Below are 20,380 nucleotides of genomic sequence, written 5' to 3'. Positions count from 1 at the left end.
TGTTTGTTCAAGTTGAGCGAGTTAGTCTCTTCAAAATATTTTTCTGAAAGCAATGTTTTCGCCCAAAGTGCATTACATTCCATTGGATATTGGATTACGTGTGTTCGTTTGTTTGCAGCTTGAAAACTCAGGGGACCCGTTCGAGTTCAAGAACCCGCAACAGCTTTCGTATTGGACTTGCGTTTACTTTCTGATCGTGACGATGTCCACGGTAGGATATGGCGACGTTTACTGCCACACGATCCTCGGCCGAACATTCCTAGTATTTTTTCTACTCGTCGGTTTGGTAAGCCTTCTTTTTCTCTGTTTTACATAGCCAAAAGTATCGAAGTTCAATATGTATACCAAATAAACAGCCCTTTGTAGTTCACTATAGGAAATCTCGCGCGAAAGACTGAATAGCCTGAGTAAAAAGATATTTTTATTTTTGTTCCAAGTCACGTCTTATGTTACTGATTTTCAACAGGCAATTTCGTTTTCGACGAGAAGTATTTGGACGAACTCTGCTAACCATGTAACTGTCGTACGTAATTCATAAAACAATTATCTTCGAAGCTATTTCTTCTTCGAAAGTAACTTTTATTTGAAACAGTTTTGTGAAAAATTAAAACGGGACTTGTAGTATTTCTATTGTATAAATAAAACGTTAATATTTATTTTGACTGGTTGTGCAGTGGTTGGAAATCTCACAAATCTTTTTCAAATTACAGAAAATGCTACTTTTTGATGGCTTTATTAGAAAATTTGCCCAATTGGTAATAATGCGACAGAAATAATCTCGGTACCGTGGGGAAGTATTTCGTGCGCGGAAGATGGCATTTTATATCGGTTAAACAATGAAGCAAATAATCAATATTTCATTCATGCCAGTTATAGATACATTGAATGCAGAAGTTTTTAAAACTCGTGCAGTATTGCTGCCGTCTGTTATAATATCAAGAATCAAACCAATTTTGCCCTGAATCTTTGTTTAATCTCGTTCTGTCGTTTGTCTATTTGTTTTTTATTTTTCAAACTTGCTAATCTAACAGTAAAATGTATGAAATTGCAAACTTCGATGTTTTGTAATTTCGTATGGATTTGAACGTATTTCAGTATCATCAAAATTCCTGACCTCGAGGTACAAAAGTGATCGATTTGGCGCGGAATGGCCCACTTATATCTATTTATATGCACGTCAGCATTTGGGTATAGTCTTTATATATACGGTTCTTTATGGTTGCAAGGAAATATCAGTCGATCTACAAATGTTATCGACATTACCGATTTAAGCATATACTCTAAGTAATGTTTGACTTTTTAAAGATCAACCTTAAAAGACGATATAAATAACAAGCATCAAAGTTTAAAGTGTATTCATTTTAGGTTCCATATTTAATTATTGGATTTTTAAGTTCACAAAATGTCAGTTTGGCCAGGATTTTAAGATTTTCTGACCACCGTGCGCCACGTCGTTAACAAATCTTACGACGATCGTAGCAATTGTTTAGCTTAGTGTTTGAACAGTTCGCAGAGTTCGTCTCGTTAGAATAGAACCGTCACGTTCGTTGTCTTGCCAATGACCGTATTAGTGGTGGAAGATACACAAGAACCACTTCGAGGCATACTGAAGGGGTACGTAAAATGAACTCTCGTGAACACAAAACGCTAAATGTGTTTTTCGTTGTATTTGTTACTTGTATTCAAACCATCGCAGCTTTTAGGAGTTCACTCTGTATCTTCCACCAATAGTACATCAGTAGATTAAATTGGCGAGACAAACGATGGCCGCAAGATTTACTTTCCCTCCCCCCCAAAACACACAAGACGGTGAACATTTCGAATGCACAGTGTTCTCCGGTTGGTCCTTCGGCGACCATCAATATTTCCACGACCTGCACTCGTGATCTCAACTGGGACCTCTCGCGAGGATATTGCTCTGTCCACTTAACGACCAGAAATATTAAGTCATCCCATAAACAATGCAAATTTTTCTCCTCGTTCATTTAAATTGAACTTTCTCGCAATAATTTACTTATTTTCTTTAATATTTTTTTTATTACCTTTCTAACATCGTTTCAGGTTTCAGACTCCATACTTTTTCATACAAGTAATTGTAAATTTCTGATCGGAACGTTGCGCTAATTTTATTATTCCGTTCGATCCAAATTTATTTTTCCGTCGAGCGAGGAATTCCTATTCCGCTTGTATTGCTGACTTCAGTCGGTTCAATTGCTCGCGATACACTTCCGCAGTTATTGTTCGGTCGAGTAGCTTAAAGCGCAGCTTCAGCATATTGCTGTTTGCATATACTACCAAACAATCAATGCAATCATTTCTCGATACAAACCTAACGTTACCTTGCTACTTAAAGAGTTCATTAAAATCTAACTGCTGTCATTCATAGTTAACAAAAAAAAAATGCATAAATCTCCTCGACTTTCGCTCAATGATCCAAATATTAACTAACTCTCAGCTAGCGTGGTAGAAATAAACTAAATAATTAATTTACCGATGGAAAATTTTTGCTTCACTTATTTTGTTACTCTAACATATCAACAAGGAAGAAAGAAGAAACTTGACTTCCAAAATTATTTGTTTTTGTTAATTTCATTTTAAGATAAAGTAAAGAGTAAAGAGGCAAACAGCTGTCGTTTTAATGTGGTCCAATCAATGAGTATCGTGATCCATCGTTCTACTAGTATTTTTAATCATGTTTAACTTTGTCTTGAAGTTGGAGCCAGTTTCGAATTTTGACCTAACGTTCTACATTTTAGCTGTTGAATTCAACGAATAGCGGTATGGAAGTTGCTCGAATGCCTATTTAAACTGCACTGGCTTACCTGATCCTATCTATTAAATTTGTCAGCATTACATTCGACAGGTTGTTCGGAACGCGTTACATTTATCGCCCAGCCGTCCTATTTCAGGGAAATGTTGCACGACCCGTGGGATGATTTAATACATTTTTCCGTATAACCGAGCGAGTACCAGAGGACAGTGTCATTCGACGTGAAATCGATTGCTTTGTTTGAACGACGATGCGCAGTGTCTGCGACAAGCATGCTGTGCGCCGCGAGTGTACGTGCATACGCGAGCATGTGTGGCTTATCGATCGTACTTGTGTATTAACATCGGTATTCGAAAGAGCCCGATTCGATTTTACTCCGGGAAACTCATTGCTGCATCGATGTAACAAATGTCTGAGCATCGCCGTTTAAACGCGGGCACGTCTAGCGTAACGTTTGTCTACGAATGTCGTTAGAGCATCATAGCTTACACTGTTTACGATCGGGATACGTAGAAATACCGTCCATTTGAAATGTGGCACATTCGACAAACCTTACGTGGCATACAATAGCCTAAAAGTTTCTCGATAATATGAAGATTCGACTCATCTTTGCCAGATACTGGACGTGACCTGGTAATTTTTAATATCACGAACGACAGAGTCAACTTATTGTTAGTATTTTAATTATTTCCTTTAGACGTTAGTCGAGTAAATAATATAAAGAATTTTAGAATTTTTCTCAGAAAAGATACACAACAAAATTTATATTAATGAAAATAATATTTCAATATGCATTGCGCGATTTTTTATTCGTGTTCTCTTTGTAAAATGTTTCATTTCTATCGATCGTAGATCAGGGAATATGTAATTTATTTGTTTTAACGATTTCGTAGAGTGGATAAAGACAAAATAAATCAAAAGACTGTACCAAGCATGAGTCGAATCTTCGTTAAACGTCGAAGACGAACGTAAAAGGACCAGCTGAGGTCACCGAGCAGCTTTACACCTTCTCTTTCTTACATTTATCGAATCGTACCTGTTTAAATTGTGCCCCATCCCTACAAGTCGCATATATAAAACAGCTTTATATATGTCACGAAAAAGAGAAACTTCTCATCGGTTTACAAAAGCAGCTCGCGCTAGGTCGGTCCACCTGCACGCCAGCTTGGACCGTCTCGTCTTGCTACAAACGAGAAAAAAGAAACTTTAAATGAAAGGAAAACGAAAAATAAAAAAAAAAAAAAAAGAAATAATACGTGAAAGGAAAACCGAATGGATAAGTAAAGAACAAGTACCGAGTAAGAGCTCGAGAGTTCTCTATAGCGATACTGGCTACCTGTGCCTTATGCCTATACCTCTATGTGTGGCCGTAGTCGGGATCGTCCTGATGTTTCGCGCAAACTACACCACCCTCGTTCTCGTGCGGAAGAAAATGTAGGAACGTATTAAAATGTATAAGGAAAATTTAGTCCAACGACGACGCTCGCCTCGAAATGACTCGCTTATCGCGTTGGCCCCGGTTCAAGCACGAACCTGAGACACGAAAACTAAAAAAAAAGGGGGGGAAAAACGGGATAAAGGGCGGTGTAGAATATTTAGACGAAAAAAAAACGAAACACTCATGGCGGTCTCCGACGGCGAGCTTCTATCGTCCTCGTACCTACACGCCTCACTCTGTCGTATGAAAAGAAGAGTCTGTACTGCGGATCGCGACGGCACCTTGCGCTTCAAAGTCTCTCGGGGCAAGGTGATTAGAAGAAGAGACTCCTCTATACGTAGTTGCTGAAAACTCTTTTTCTCTGTACGCTGTCTCTTGACTGCCCAGGCTTCCGGAGAGTTTACTTTCGTTCAACGCTCACACGTGTGGGTTTCGAGCATACTAGGCCATTGTTAACGATGGTGGAGAATTGCACAAGATGTCCCATTTTAACTCTTTGCGATCGGATGTCGAGCGACAGAGACTGTCACAGTTTCGTTCGGATATCGAGCTTACGTGGATTTCAACTAGGGTTGGACGTAGAGTAAAATATTGAACTTGGCTCTGTTGTTAACGAGTCTATATTTGGATAATTATCCGAATAAAACAATTTTATTTGAATAATTTATCTGGAGGATGATTATTCGTTATTTTTAATATTCACCTTTAACGAATAAAAATCTGGATAGAACTTTATTCGAATAATTGTTTATTTAAATGATGTAGACGAGCGAATTCTACTATCTTGCACTTACACGTGCATATGTATTTGCGGTGTGAATACGTATGATATTCATGTGTAAGTGTGTGGTAGTATGTATAAGATACAAGTTTGTATCAGTATTTACTTCTACAAAGTAATTACCCTGTAATACCATTGTAATTACACGGTAATAATTGTATAATAACCATGTAATCATAATCGTGAACCATTAAAGCGTAATATTACCGTGAAATTACAGTACAGTTGCAATGTAGTTACACTATAGAAGCAATCGTGGCAAGTATAATCAGACTACATTTTATCCATCATTGGTTCGTACCACAAATTTACATAAATTTGTTTCCTGTGTACAAGTTCACTTTATGAAGTAAAGTTTCTTCAAATTGGTTGATTAACAATTCCGACCGCAAAAGGGTTAATTTGTAGTGGGCGTCCTCAAAAGTATGTTCGATTGAAGATATTGGATAGTTGTAGTGATATTACGAATATAATTTCTCTTAATTCAGGTTGAATGAACATAAATGACAGAGTCTTTAGAAAATTTTAAAATAATTCTTTCGAAGAAAATAAATATTTTGAAGATGCAGCATTACATTACTGACATAAGTATATCACTCGTTTTGGTCACGATCTCCTCTCGTTAAATACTATACCATCTATAACAGATCTTACGTCAGACTGTAAACAAATTGGATTGTTTTATTCTCAGATTTTAAAAATTATTATGTTCATTCGTCCTGCGTTAGAAGAAACGTGGTTGATATTCAAGAAAAGTAACAGAGACCTTACGTTGAAGAAAATACAAAGACAAGGATATGGAATTATCTTATCGTGTCCATTAGATTCAATATTTTTCACCGTGATGTACTTTTGGAGATACATCCATTTACAGAATGGCATAGAACATCATGTGCAATTATAGTAGAGGTTCGTTTGTTAAGCGACATCGAGAAGTTTTGAGACTGTAGAACTGATTGCCTTTTTCGTGCACACAGTTACCTTGTGACGGAAAAAACTAAAATCGTCGCGAGGCACGGTACTTTATCGCGAAATAATGTGAATCCGATTTGTTGCAGCAGCAACAATTAACTTTCGCTGAATTAATACCAAAAGAAAATGGCTGGGTATGATGCTCATTGTATCTTAACAACATGTCTGAACTCCTTATAACATACTTTACTCTCCTTTCTACGTTTCAATTTGTTCTACGAATCTCGTCACGCTCATTGTCTGCCTTTAATTTTCCAACAAGTGTATCGATCATCGTCAACGATGTGGTAAATCGAATCAACGCGTTGATTTGATTTGTCGCTGGTTATTCATTTTGCTAACTAACTTGTGCTAGCAGGGTCCCTACCTACGAACGAGCCTCGAGTCATTTCATGTTCACGAGTTACGCGATCTGCTAAAAAAGATTTTCCAGCGCGTAGGAAGATTTGTCTGTGTATTATGGCGATTCGAGGCACGTCTTTCCAGAAGGCACGAAGTCTGACGGTTTTAGTATAATGTTGGTGTCTGTGCGAGCTTGATCTATGACTGTTCATTCTGTCTGTATGTCTGTCTGTTTTCTGCGATCGCTAACATGCTGCTAACGTTACTCTCATAAACACACGTTTGGCCGCTTTGTCTTTGGTTTCCAAACTGCCGTTGCGAAACGTTCGACGTTCTTTTCCTTTTCTGTTGATCGCGAACACCCTGGACAATTGATTCGCGATTACCGAGGGGGAAAATCTTGCAAGCTCGCTCGAAGCTTCGCGTTTCTTTAACAGAAAATAACAAATAATCGTACCGAAGTAGGAGGAATTTAGAAATCAACCTAAAATTCAGTTTCTCACTCCAGGACACTTTTCTCGATCACTTATTCAGAATATTTGACAAAATTACCGTTATTCGAACGATAAGAAATTATTATTGGTATTCATATATTTTTCGGTAAAGCCGTTTAGTTCCTTTGTTTATTGATAATTAATGGAAACAATGTCCTCGTACCGTTTAGAGATGAGTTTGTTTTGGAACCTTCTCAAGCTGTTTGGCACTTGGTTGGAAGTATGATGTCACAGAGACCCGATGTGTTATATGCGATTTGAGCATCAAAGAACCGCTTCAAACCGAATTCAATATACTCTGTACGTAAGAGATGTTGAATTAAACTGGATTGTAGACCGAAAGAAAAATTAATGAATGAATTCGTCCGTTTTTGAAATCGTCTGCAAGGAAAATTATGAAACTTTGACAACACGTAAAGGATATTTTGGTGATACATTATACAGGGTGTTCGGACACCTCTAGCAAAAATTTTAATGAGTGATAGTAGAGGCCAAAATAAGACGAAAATCAAGAATACTAATTTGTTGATGGAAGCTTCGTTAAAAAGTTATTAACAATTAAATTCAAAAATTTCAAATCGTTCTGGAAAAATTATTTTCGGTTGCGGGGGTCAACTACAATCATTTTTGGTGAGTACACATACCTCCGAAATCCTATCTACTTTCGAGAAAAAAAATCGAGTAGGTGCTGAAATTTTTCGGCGAAAAAAGATTTTTCAAATCGTTTAAAAAAAATTATTTTCGGTTGCGGGGATCAATTACAATCATTTTTTATCATTACACATACCTCCGAAATCGTACGCACTTTCGAGAAAAAAATTCCTTACTGAAAATCCAATTAGGTGCCTAAATTTTTCAACGGAGAAAAAAAATTGCAAATCGTTGTGGAAAAATTATTTTCGGTTGCGGGGGTCAATTACAATCAGTTTTTGTCATTAGACATACCCACGAAATCCTGCCCACGTTCGAGAAAAAAAATAGAGAAGGTGTGAAATTATTCGAGAAAATTAAAAAATTGCAAATCGTTGTGGAAAAATTATTTTCGGTTATAGGGTTCAATTACAGTCATTTTTGGTGAATAGACATACCCCTCAAAATCTTGCGCATTTTCGAGAAAAAAATTCAGTAAGAGCGGCACTTTAAACGTTAATAACTTTTTAACGAAGCTTCCACCAACAAATTAGTATTCTTGATTTTTGTCTTATTTTGGCCTCTACTATCGCTCTTTAAAATTTTTGCTAGAGGTGGCCGAACACCCTGTATATTTCATCCGTTGGTTAAATGAAAGCTGAGTTATTTTTTGTTTTCAGTTTATAAATCCAAACGATAATTAACGTCAAAGAATTCTACAGAGAAATGTTTATTTTAATTTGAGGCTTTAAATAAAAGTAGTTACACGTCTTTTGCCTTTTTTTTTAATTATATGAGTATGTTACTGTAAATAATTAACCGTAAATAATACGAGAAGATTTAGTATGTTTAATACGTTTTCTATAGGATCTAGTTAATTTGTTACTCTATACATTATTATGAACTTCTAATTAGTGGCATAACATGTTTTTTTGAAAAATTTCGTAATTATGAAGAGTACTTCGTAATACAAGGTTTCAGTTAATGGAGTTTCGCAAGATTTTCATTAAAATTATTATAATCAATTTGTACGAGAAAGTTTAAGCAATTACTTTCGACAAAACAATAACGTAGTGTCTTAGTAAAATATTCTTTACGTGCTTCTAAAGCTTCATAATGTTTTAACTACCGGCTTGGGAATCTTTCCTTATTAATAAAGTCCTGGAGTCTTAGTATATTAATAAGATTTTTAAAAATTATAGTTACAGTTTAAAAATTTATTTCCGAGCTTCGTCGTTCCTTTATTTTGTTACGGTATTCTGTGTGGGGTGTCCATGTACGAAAGAACAATAACTTAGAGTGAGAAAAATTTAATTTTAAATACAAGAAATGGAACACTATTCAAAGAATATAACGTGCAAAGCTTTATAGAAACTAGTTTTTATAAAATTATAATTTTCATTTAGTGTTCCCGTTTAGGGAAATTTTCGAAAAATCAACATCTATTACGATTATTTTACTTTCTTCTAAATTCGACGCAATAAAATTCGATATACAAACACCTCCTCCTACTATACATTATCTTATTGTGAACTTTTGTTTAATCGCAGTGTCTTTAGTTGCCTGAAATGTCTAACAATAGAAAGAGAGTGCATATTTGTGGATTACTTGTAACATGATTCAAAATTGAAGGGAGCACTATGAGATCCAAATGTTTGAGCAGAAATTATGCCACTTTGAAATTTATTAATGGAATTACACTAACAGATCACAGTGGGTCGTTGATTCTTGTAGTATTACAGTATTAAAAGACATTAGATTTAGTAAAATTGCAAGAACGTAGTAGCGCTTCCCTCGTTGCAGTCTTGTATATTAAAACAAACTGATAAATACCATGATAAAATGGTAAAATGGAATGCACGTATCCAAACGTTGAATGCAAAATTTGGTACCTGATTTTGAACAACAAAGGTAGGGGTCTGCCTAACTCTAAACATGCACGAAGACATATATATTTAACCTTCTAGATGTTTTAGTATGCTTCGTTTGCTACCATTAGTCGAAACGCAGTGCTCAAGCTTCCCTGATTTCTGTTTTCTGCTTTATATCCAAGAATGTGACTTGTTCCATTGTTTCCTTTCTGTAATTCTCTGCCTACGTACATTTTCACTGAAACTTTTGCCTTCGTTATCACTTCCTCTTCAACTTCACTACATTTTCTGCGCTGATGAACATCATTTACTAACTATTCGTACTACGCATCTGCAGGAAGATGTATTCATGGAGAATTGAACATTTTTGGTTGTAAATCGTACTGCCAAAATATGTACTTAAAAAATAATACAGGGTATTAGAATAAAATTTTATTACACTACTCCGGTAAAGTAAATAAGAAATGTCGTATAAACGTTAGAGCGAGTATAAGGTTTGTTTAAATGAAATGCGATTTTCTGTTTCAGCATTGCAAATGACTTATTTGTTTTGTGTTAAATAAATGATGGCTATAACATTGCAGAAGGCAGTTAACAAAATATGGAAATAATGGACTCGATTAACTAACCAATTTTACTTGGATAACTTAGATAACGAATTACTTGAACAGATAATATAAATTAACGATAAGTACATGGAAATGTACATTGTATGGACTACGTTAACAAATATCCCCACCAGCGAGAAATAATGATCAAACAAATAGTTTATATTTGAAAAGAATCAATGACTTAAAAATCAAGGTCCAACGAACTCTAGAATTGTATCTGGAAGGAAACGCAGATTCAATGGGCACGAAAGAAGAGAAGAAAACACTGTCGTAATGAAAAGTGTGAAAGCAATAACGAAATCGTCGAGTTCAACTGAATTTTTCGTGGTGAATTTAGAGTGGTAACGAACCGATGATATGGTCTGAAACGTTAGTCGTAATTCGCATCATTCGCAAAGATATTTGACATTAATGTCTCGGTAAATTGAAAGCAAGCCTTCATTACCTGACGTAAGAGGTGATATACCCTTATTCCGGAGCGAGCAGGCGTGCAGCGTAGTGTTCTCGACGCCAAATTAACTGGTTGCTCAAGGCCACTTCCTCGGCTGCAAGCGACGTCACACACTGTCTCCTCTCTTTCTCAACTGCTTCTATCTTCCCCTTTTCTCGTCTCTTTATGTCTGCTCCCTTTCTCGATTGCTTTTATTTCCTCTTTTCCTTATCTACCGTCTTTTCCCCTTTCTTTGAATACTCGAGCAGGTATGTTTTGGATTTATAAGACGGCGATATAATCTTTTCGACTCCAAATTGCCATTGAAACCTATCAATCTTTTACCTTCACATTTTTATTCCTCATTGTCTTGATATTTCTGATTTTAACATAAAGAATGAAATGGATCGTATGGTGGGATTTACTTCTCAATGGCCTTGAACAGCCAATTAATTTGGCTTGAAGAATAGTGTCAAAATTCGAGGTGCTTGTATTCCAATCACTCCTAGGACAATTCTGAATGACAGTGAAAAGCTATGAGTAATAGAATCGGTCTAAACAGTAGGAAGTGGCGGGGATAAGTACGCGACAAGTTGAAGTACAGAGTGACAGCTCTGTTTACACAAAATCTCTCGACAGTCCAACATGAAAATAATCATGCTTTAATAAGAATAATACGTTTCATAATATTTGCCATATTACAATGAATTCGTTAGAAGTTGAAAAAAATGACAAGAGAAGACCACGTTATTAACAGTAACAAAAATAGATAAGTCATTTGCAGTTTTGGATCAGAGAATCGTGTTTCGTTTGGACATGTTTAATATCCAGATCTATGTTTATACGTCATTATCTTACATCTTGTACTAAAATATGCTCGAACATGTTTATAATACTGTCAAGAATACTGAAAAAAAAATGTTATCACTGTGAATTTCACCTTTTGCAATCTTTTCTCGGTGTTATATCTACTGGAAAATACATTCATTTCGTAGCATCGATGCTGCGCCTATAATAACGATGCCAGTTACGAAATTAAGCACATGAAAAATTGCTCGCTGCAATGATGCGAACGTTGCATTTATAAGTACTGCCAAAGCAAACTGCGGGAACTGTTCTATTTCACTTGTACGTTTCTCTGTAGGTTTAACATTCTTCTAAACATTACTACTACTGCTTGTTTACTTGACGAGAAATAGCTGTAGGAGCAAATGTAGCCATTGTAACACTTCATACGGCGCCCTCTCTCTCTGTGAACTTTAAAGCCCTCTAAAATTCTGATGCATGAACCAACATTTTTCTACTCTCTTTTTCGGTCTTTTGTAAGAGTCTTAGAAGATTACAACGGCGATTTATCGATGCTTTTGTTATCGAGCGCGTGGCAAAGACTCGCGACGAAGTTGCGGCGAAAGTTATCGCAAGATTTATAGTATCTTCGCGATTCTAGTCTCATTGTCGTCGGATCTCCCCTGACATCAGACGTCGCGTCACTTTCGTTGCTCGATACGAGCGCGAGTATGACACAGTGATCGGCACTTTTTTCATGAATACAACGACACGTGCGTAACGTATAGGGAAACGCAGTCGTTGCCCCAAAGAAACCGCCATTTCTCTTGCCCCCCTTCCTCGTTTCCTCTCCTTTTCTCGTTCTGCTGCAACGTATATCCGAGGATCCAGCGGATGCGTGTTATATCTGAAGAAAAGTCCCGCTCTAAAATTTGCAACTACACATAGATGACCCAGTTTGTTTTTAACGGTTCGTAGTGGCATAGTGTTTTCCAGTTATGATTTCTATTTGCAGGCAATTTTTGCTAGTAGCATACCCGAGATAATAGAGCTCGTAGGCAGTAGGTCCAAGTACAGCGGCGAATACAAGCGGGAACACGGAAAGAGGTATTATTATAAAATTACATCCTTCAATCCTGTCTCTTTGGTGTATTAACTTTTTACTTTCATTGTGTATATGTATATATTTACATACTTCCGTATGTATTTACACCTGTAACGTATATACTCGTTTTCCGTATCAGTCGCACGCGGTTTCCGCGGAATCGTGTTATTCTTACGTTACACACACAACACACAAGTGTATGGTCGTATAGACGCGTACGCATTAGTGATCTTGATTTAACCGGTTTTATCAGGTACCCGAGTACCGGATTAACCGGTTAGTACTCGGGTATACGGGTAATACGGTTACAGTGAACCAAATACACGCACATTACCATTAACCGAGTAGTGCTGATTAACCGGTTGAAATAGTTTATTTTTCGTAGAATGAAACCTCGGAATGCAGTAATATAGAATGACAGAAAAACATTAACAAGTAATGTCATCGTTAGTAATTTAATACATCATCGTAACGAAGTATCGAGCGCATCAATATAGATTAGTTTAGCAATGAATTAAATGCAACTTTCTACGATAGAATATAACAAAGTTAGTTTGATGACAATAACATAATAACTATTAACAATAATGATATTATACTCAGCGATTGTGATAACTATTCACGAAACGGTACACGAAATATTACATTTTAAATGTAAAATTTCTGTTAAGATTTATATAATTTCGATAATTGATTCGTAAATAGTTACAGAAATCATTAAGTATGATAATCAAGTGGGGATCAAAATATATAGTTAACATTTTTTTTAAATTGTGTTTAAAAGAACTGAACTTGTGTTTATTCGTGGAAGAAATTCTTTCACAGAGGGCATTTTTTTAAACTGTTCCTATGGGACGGGTATCTTGCATAATAAAACAGATATAAAGAATCTTTTTGGTATCAATGAACAAAGTATCTGTTCCTGTTACATAAGAATATTTATTTGTCTATTTTCGTCGAAAGATGTAATGTAAGAATTTTTACGCTTTAAGTGCCATTTCAATATTTTAAATGCAACCTATTAAAAAAGTTTCATACTTATTTCGACCTGTATTATAAAATATAAATTCTTATTTGTTATAAAATATTAATAGTTCTGTTATATTTTAATTATGAAGATTGCTTTCATTACGATGTCGTCAATCGTACAAATTGCAGGTACCGACTTAATTGCTTTGGAGAACTATGGTTCGTATGTCGTAAAACTTGTCGAATGACCGAAGAAGAAAGTACATTCCGATAGTAGTTCAATTAAAAGTCTTAACACTAAACCTACCGACAATTCATGTATACTCATTCCTACCATGACTGGTCAAAAGTCTTTCTTTATCTCTTTTAACACCATACAGAAAATTTACAAACTACGTTGAAATGTTTTAATTTTTATTGGATAGAAGATGAAGCACCCTTAAAAGCGAATTTTGTTTCCCGTCCGTACCATAATTAGTTCCGGAAACAACACCTGTAATTACGCAAACACCCCGTACACAAATTAAAATTCATTTCCAATGAAATAAACAATTCATAATCCAATTTTATCGCACTGTGATAAAGAAGAAAGAAAGAAACTTCTTTGGGTCAAAGTAAATGTCAAAATAAACATGGAAGGCAACATGAATTATAGTAGGTGCTATGATCATTAGAAAGAGGATGAAAAGCCCTTTAAAATGAGCGTTTATACAAGCCGATAGCGTAATTAGTTCCGGAGGTATAGCGATTTTAGTTTCAAGTCGATGCGATGGCTAGTTCCGGAGATATAAGGGTTCGAAGCGTTTGTTTACGTCGCGAGGTCAATGAACTGTCTTACTACAGCCTTGCCAAGGTCGTTGACTGCACGTGCTACGTCACTCACGCGCGAGAGAAAGAGGTCCGACGCGACACGTTAGACGGAGATAGAGACAATCGAATTAGAAAAATTACCTTTTACATAAATTACGATATCTCGGAAACGGAAAGTCGGATCGGCAAAAACCAAAAATCATTTCAAAGAGGAAGCTTTGCCGCTTCTAACGATGGTTCAGTTAGGCAGAAAACATGAGTGACTTCAGAACTACACGCGTCTAAAGTTTTAGTATTTTTAATACGCGTTAATAGCCTTTGTAAAACGTCGAGTGGAAATTGAAAAATTATCCTTTCATTTAATTTACGATCTCTCCAAAACAAAAAGTCGGATCGACATAAACAAAAAATCATTTCAAAGAGGCACGCATTTTGCATGCGTGTAAAGTTTAACTATTTTTAATACGCGTTGCTAGACTATTCTAAATCAGTAGACAGTGAAGATTCCCTCTTTCATTCATTGCTATATTTCCTATTTACATTGGAAGTTGACCAGAATTTGATACCATATCTTGTCTGGTATTTTACAAAAAAATTTTAATTGTTCAACCGATCAGATGATCGGTCATGGTAGGTTTAGTGTTAAGTAAGATTAATAGCGTATAGTAACGTTTAAGAAGTACCAATTGTCTTCAACGTCTTTATTTCGTACATTATTCCTCTTTTTAAATGAAGGGAGCTTCGTTTGTTGTCAACAAACAATATCACGCAGGGAGACTCAAAATGGTGAAACAAATCATAAAATAAGATACTCGCGTGCGAAAGGTAAACGAAAATTGTTGTAGCATTTTGCAACCTAGGGCTCTGTTTTCGAGATTTAAATAATTAAAATTACAAGAGTAATGCAAAATAATTACACTTACTCCTTTGTGAGTTTATTAACTGTTTTTAAGGGCTGTTAAAGTTGCTTGATTCACATTTTGATAACTTACGACAGTTTGGATAATTTTTCCGTGCTATTGTAGTACTGGGGATGATTGAAATTATGACTTGTAAAGTTTGAATTATTGTTGCTAGTATAAGAGTGCAAATCTAGTTGACTTTAATTGTGAAAAATGCGCGCAGTCACGTGCTGGTCAAGGGAACTATCTTGATGAACCGACATTGAGATCAGGATTGCCTATTATTTGGAAACTCGACACTTATTGTCTCGATTGTACGTTCGTGCGAAAGTCACCGCCAAATAAATTGGCCGGTCAAGGCAATTAACTCTTTGTGGACGGAACTGTTTGGCGAGAAAACGTCGGCCTTCATAAGAGGTTTAGATAACATACGATACTGAGATAACACGTGGTTAAGTTAGGTTAACGAGCTTACAAATTTTCATTTTATACGAACGAACTACTGTATTATATTACAGAGTAAAAGAGACATTATCTAACTCCAAAAAAAATGTTTTATCTAGTGCATTTAATACAAAGAAATATTACCATTATTTAATTATAACTATTTGTCGACGTTTATCCGCAAAGGGCTAAGATTTAGATCATCGTTTTCCATACTGTTGAAGTATATTTTGTACTTAAAAGATAGCAAAATGTCATTATATTCAAATGTGGAGAACATCTGACCATTCTTACCAGACAGCACGTATTATCCAGAGGTAGTGAATGATAAGAGTAAATAAAATATATCGTACGAAAGCAAGACAGAACAACAGAGAGTAAGCCTCGGGCAGGTATTATCCGATAACTTTAATAAGATCCCCGAGGGAGTGGCTTGATCGAAGAGGTGGGTTTGAGAGTCTAGGCCTATAGCCTAGCTATCGGGTGCCATCTAATACTATTTGAAAGAAGTAAGGCTATGGGAGGATGACAAGGATCGTCGACGAACCGAGTCCACGAGGGCACCTAATAGGTGAAGGGGCTGGACCAGCGTTTCCGACCTCAGGGATCTTATTTAAGTTATCGGATAATAGTTCCCTGCGGGCTCTAAACGTCTTCGCGGGAAGCAATCCCGTGGTGGTGGTGTACTCCATGAATTTATTCTTCGTTCGTAGTGAAGATAGGGTGAATATCAAAGATAGATAAAATCGTTACCGAATTAACAATTTTGAATAACGAATAAAAGATAAACTAGCGTTCATTCATTACTGATTACATGAAAATTCTAATTATAGAATGGAAAATTTTACTTAAAAAATACTGCACAATTTTTAAAATCTAGAGTTTCAACCGCGTAACAAGTAGAAGTTTCTCGAAACGAAGTTGCATTTGACATGTAACCTTCTTTGAAAACGACAAAAATTAATTCCCTTGATGTGGATATGTGCGTGCAGTCACGTGTTAAGTCACCTGACATTTAACCCTCGAGAATGAAAGACATGAGTCACGTTCATATTCGCGCAAGCAAATAAAACTTGCGTGATCTGACGAATTCGTAGTAATAAACTAATGATAAAAGTAGGCGGATGACCTGTGTTTAATAATTTGTAGTACACCTCGACACATTTATCGGTATTAATAATTATTTATACGATAGAACGCGAGTTTTATATTTTAAAAATGGAGACTCAGATTGCAAAATGTTGCAGGTCTTTTTAATTTCTGTTGGCACGAAAAGATATCATATTTAGACTTGTTCCATCGTTTTGGAATATCTCGTATATTAGAAAACTTGAAGTTATATATTCTAAAAAATCCACTAGTGACACTATGGTATCTAGAAACCAGAGATGAGCAAAATAATAAATATTTCATTCCAAAATTCAAGTTCAAATTTCTATTTAACGAGTAATGGACAAACTGTCGTTTGTCTTTTATTCGTCATTCGAAATTTTTATTTGGAGAATAATTTTCCAGCAGCAGTAGTTACTAGTCTTATAATCAATTCTTCCAGTACATAGTTCCAGTACAATGGGATTTATTCGTTCCGAAGTAACGTGGTACATGAAGAAGTTAAATAGAATTGGCGTCTTACATAAAATTTTTACTTCATCCGATAAATCGAAAAAACATTAAAGTCTACAATTTTACAAGTTCTGCTGAAAGAAATTTGGAGAAACGTACGTTTCAGAGTAGATCGACGTGATCTCGTCCAACGAACTTATAATACCATTGGAAATTAATTATTCTATTTTCGCTCCGCTACGAATTTTCTCCAAATTCTTCAGGATCCATTCAACTGCGACAAAAGCACACTTCTCACCAAGATTGCACGGTTTGCCACTTTAGTCTGCTACCTCTAGCGTATGGTTACATACACGTACACGGACATTGCTTTATTAGTGTTGGAAAGAAATATATACGGTTCGCTCGAAACACGGAATACCAAGCTGGAGGAAAATACGCAGGGTATTTCTATCGTGTTCGCGTTCGTAGAAGAATTAGCTTAAAATCGCGTTAAAGAGCGAACGACTATATTTCCTACAGCTGGGTTACTACGAGTTTCTGTGCCAGATACCGAAAGTACACCACGCGAAACTTCTATACATTATCATATGCGATCAAAGTACAAATAATACGCGACATGCAACGTCCGCCCTAGTTTTTGTTTACTTTCCACCTTGTATTCCTTTATGTTGGACAACACAGTTACGTTTTGATTCACGTACGAGCACTCTTGACGGCGAATGATGCCATCGCAGAAATGTTAACGACGCGTTTGTGCACCACTCAGATTGCAAGTTGTCCGCATCACACGCTACAATAGAGCCTGCATGCCAGTTACTTGAAGACTGAAATTTTTACGAGGCTTTACACAACACTTGTTTCTTTCGCGAACGCGAAATACGCGTCGCGGTCGTCTAGAGACTAATAAAAACTAGACTATTAATCGAAGGATCATCGCACTCTAACGTGAAACAATATGTCCATAGAAGAACTAACGGCACTGTATTTTCGTAGTACAACAAACCCGTGTTTATCTATTATTTTCTGAAGCATATGGTTACTTATTATTTTACGATCGAGGAACTGGAGGCACATGCGGTACAATTTTATTTGTTTTACCTTTCCAGGTTAGCCTGATTCTCGCGTGATCGATATCATTGTTCTGACGAAAGCGTTACGTGCAATTACTTTAATCAACGTATCACAGAATCGAACGTACACGAGACGTGCAAACTTGCGCTTCTAAATGCGCAAATAAGAGTGACTGAAGAGAAGTGAGAACTGGTTTGTATGCTCGGAATGTACGGTAATGAATGTTTGGAGATAGGGCTGATCGTGAAGTGAAAACAGGTTCCTAACAAGAGATCACGATTTAATAGCAAAATATTTGTTTTTATTTAACTTCAGATTTTAGTGTACCGTAATTATAGCCGTAGATTGCGTTCAGCCAATTATGAAAAATGTATAAAAGTTTGTCCACCTTGATCGAGCAACAGTTAACATTTCCAGAAATAAATGGCCATACTTGGTTTTTAAAAACGAATTGTAGAAAATATTTAGAGTTATTCGAGATCGTAATCTCTTGTTACGATGTCGGAAATAGTTTGTCACATCATTTTCTCTTCCATCGATGGCTACTTCTCGCCGATAGGGGATACTTTCGCTTTGATCAGATGCGCGACTTTAACTCATTCACGGCCGCCTTACTTCCGGGATCCAATTCTAACTATCTTTGCATCTCAAATGATCTCGTAGAGTGATGGCCACTGTCCCCGAAAAGCGGGACGTGTTTTTTCAGCTTCAAGGTAGGTAAAACTTATTCAGTTAAGGGTTTTACCATCAATCCAAGACCATTTGGGAATCAGAAGAATCAAAAAGCTTTTGTATTCTAATCCTACGGCCTTCAATGGGTTAAAGTAGCTTCCGTGCTAGAGTAGTTATCGTAACTAGCCTCGTCGGTAACCCGAATATCGTTGTCTTTCTTCGAACGTTGCACGACGATCATTTTCGCCAAATTGTCATGAACGATTGAGCAGAGAGTGAAGCGTTGCGAGCGTGCATCGTTTTAGGCGTTGTAAAGAGGCGTTCGGGAAATTAAAAAAAAAAAATGCAATAACGGTGTGACAGTAAACGAAACGAAAACGAATGTAACAAAATACACATACACTGAAAAAAAACAAATATAAAAAAAAAACAAAAAAAACTCAAGTTAGGGCACTGTTCTGACGGCAACGGATGATTGTGGGTGTGTAGGCGGTGTTTGCCAGCTGGATCCCAGAGATCACGGAGCTCGCCGCGAACCGCTGCAAGTACGGTGGCCAGTACAAGCGTGAGCGTGGACGCAGGTACCCCAGAAATCCACCTACGTGGAAGCCAGCCAAAGATACCCCTTGAAACTAGCCCCCAAACTATTGTCCTAGTAGTCGCATAGATGCGAGGAGGAGCGAAGTCAACCTGGATAGCGAAGTGAACTGTTTACTCTCTTTTTTTTTACAATTTTTCCTTCAATTTAAACGTTTCGACACTGAAATTCAAAGTGTTCGATTCTTCAGTTAGACCCGAGAAATTTTTTAAATCGTGCGCGTATTTATGTATTTTTTTTTCTATTTCAAATTGCACTTTTTGTCATCTTCGTTCATATCGAAATTAAAAATGAAAGAAAGGTACTTGTTGCGTAATATTTTTATAGCTATACTGAGGATTTTTTGGAAGACAAGACTGCAAAAATTTTGAAATTTTCGGGTTTTCTAGCATCGTTCGTAGAGTTTTGGATTTTTTATACTGTATTAGTTTTTGTATAGCGATAGAGAAGCGATTCCACTGCGTTAGTTTAATGTTTTCCTTCGATAGCGAAAGAACGTATTTTTTCCAGTTTTTGTGAAAATTTTTCTAAAGGAGAAACAGGTTTATGGCTGCTATCCAGACTTTCTCTCTGACTGGCGTAAATGTTCCTTACCTTTACACCTTGATCCGTAACTGTTAGAAAAATGGCATCCCCAAATTCTGGAATTCACTGCCCCTATTTACCATTTCGCTCACCGTTTATTTAACATACCTTGTGCTGACTCTCACCGCTTTTCTTACCCACTTTTTACCAGTTAGTAAATATCTTGGTAACACGTGATGGTATGCTTGGACTTTTGTGAAAAGAGGAATACACACACGTGTTTTATTCTTATATACACATATGTTAATATACACACTATAGTAGATGAGATCAATATATTATTGTTGCATATTTCTTTCTTTCACTCTACTTCTTCATCTATCTGTCTATATATCTATCTTTCTATCTATCTTTCTATTTATCTATATATCTGTTTATCTATCTATTTATTTATATATTTATCTATCTATTTATCTACGTACCTCTCTATCCATCTACCTATCTATCAACTCACCTATTCTATTCTGTCGATCTTCCTACCTATCTATATAACTCTCTCTCTTTCTCTCTCTTTCTCTCTAGTTATCTATATA

At 36.3% G+C, this 20,380-nt stretch overlaps 1 protein-coding gene across 6 annotated transcripts in view; it reads left to right on the top strand.

Moving 5' to 3' along the window:
* Positions 1 to 20,380, top strand: part of LOC122401209 (calcium-activated potassium channel slowpoke) — a 121,333-nt gene that overhangs the window by 37,672 nt on the left and 63,281 nt on the right. For 4 of the 6 annotated variants that reach the window (XM_043403204.1, XM_043403208.1, XM_043403207.1 and 1 more), the window contains exons 6-7: positions 119 to 286; positions 12,141 to 12,232. In XM_043403204.1, the coding sequence (XP_043259139.1) occupies positions 119 to 286; positions 12,141 to 12,232 (260 nt within the window). The remainder of the gene's footprint in view (positions 1 to 118; positions 287 to 12,140; positions 12,233 to 20,380) is intronic. The other 2 variants (XM_043403203.1, XM_043403205.1) reach the window with 1 other exon arrangement.

This window comes from Colletes gigas, unplaced genomic scaffold, assembly GCF_013123115.1.
Source record: "Colletes gigas isolate AHSC1104 unplaced genomic scaffold, ASM1312311v1 Colletes_gigas_Sc00022, whole genome shotgun sequence".
NCBI classification, from domain to species: Eukaryota; Metazoa; Arthropoda; class Insecta; order Hymenoptera; family Colletidae; genus Colletes; species Colletes gigas.
The sequence above is the reverse complement of the archived record's forward strand: the minus strand, read 5'-3'. Positions and strand labels throughout refer to the sequence as shown.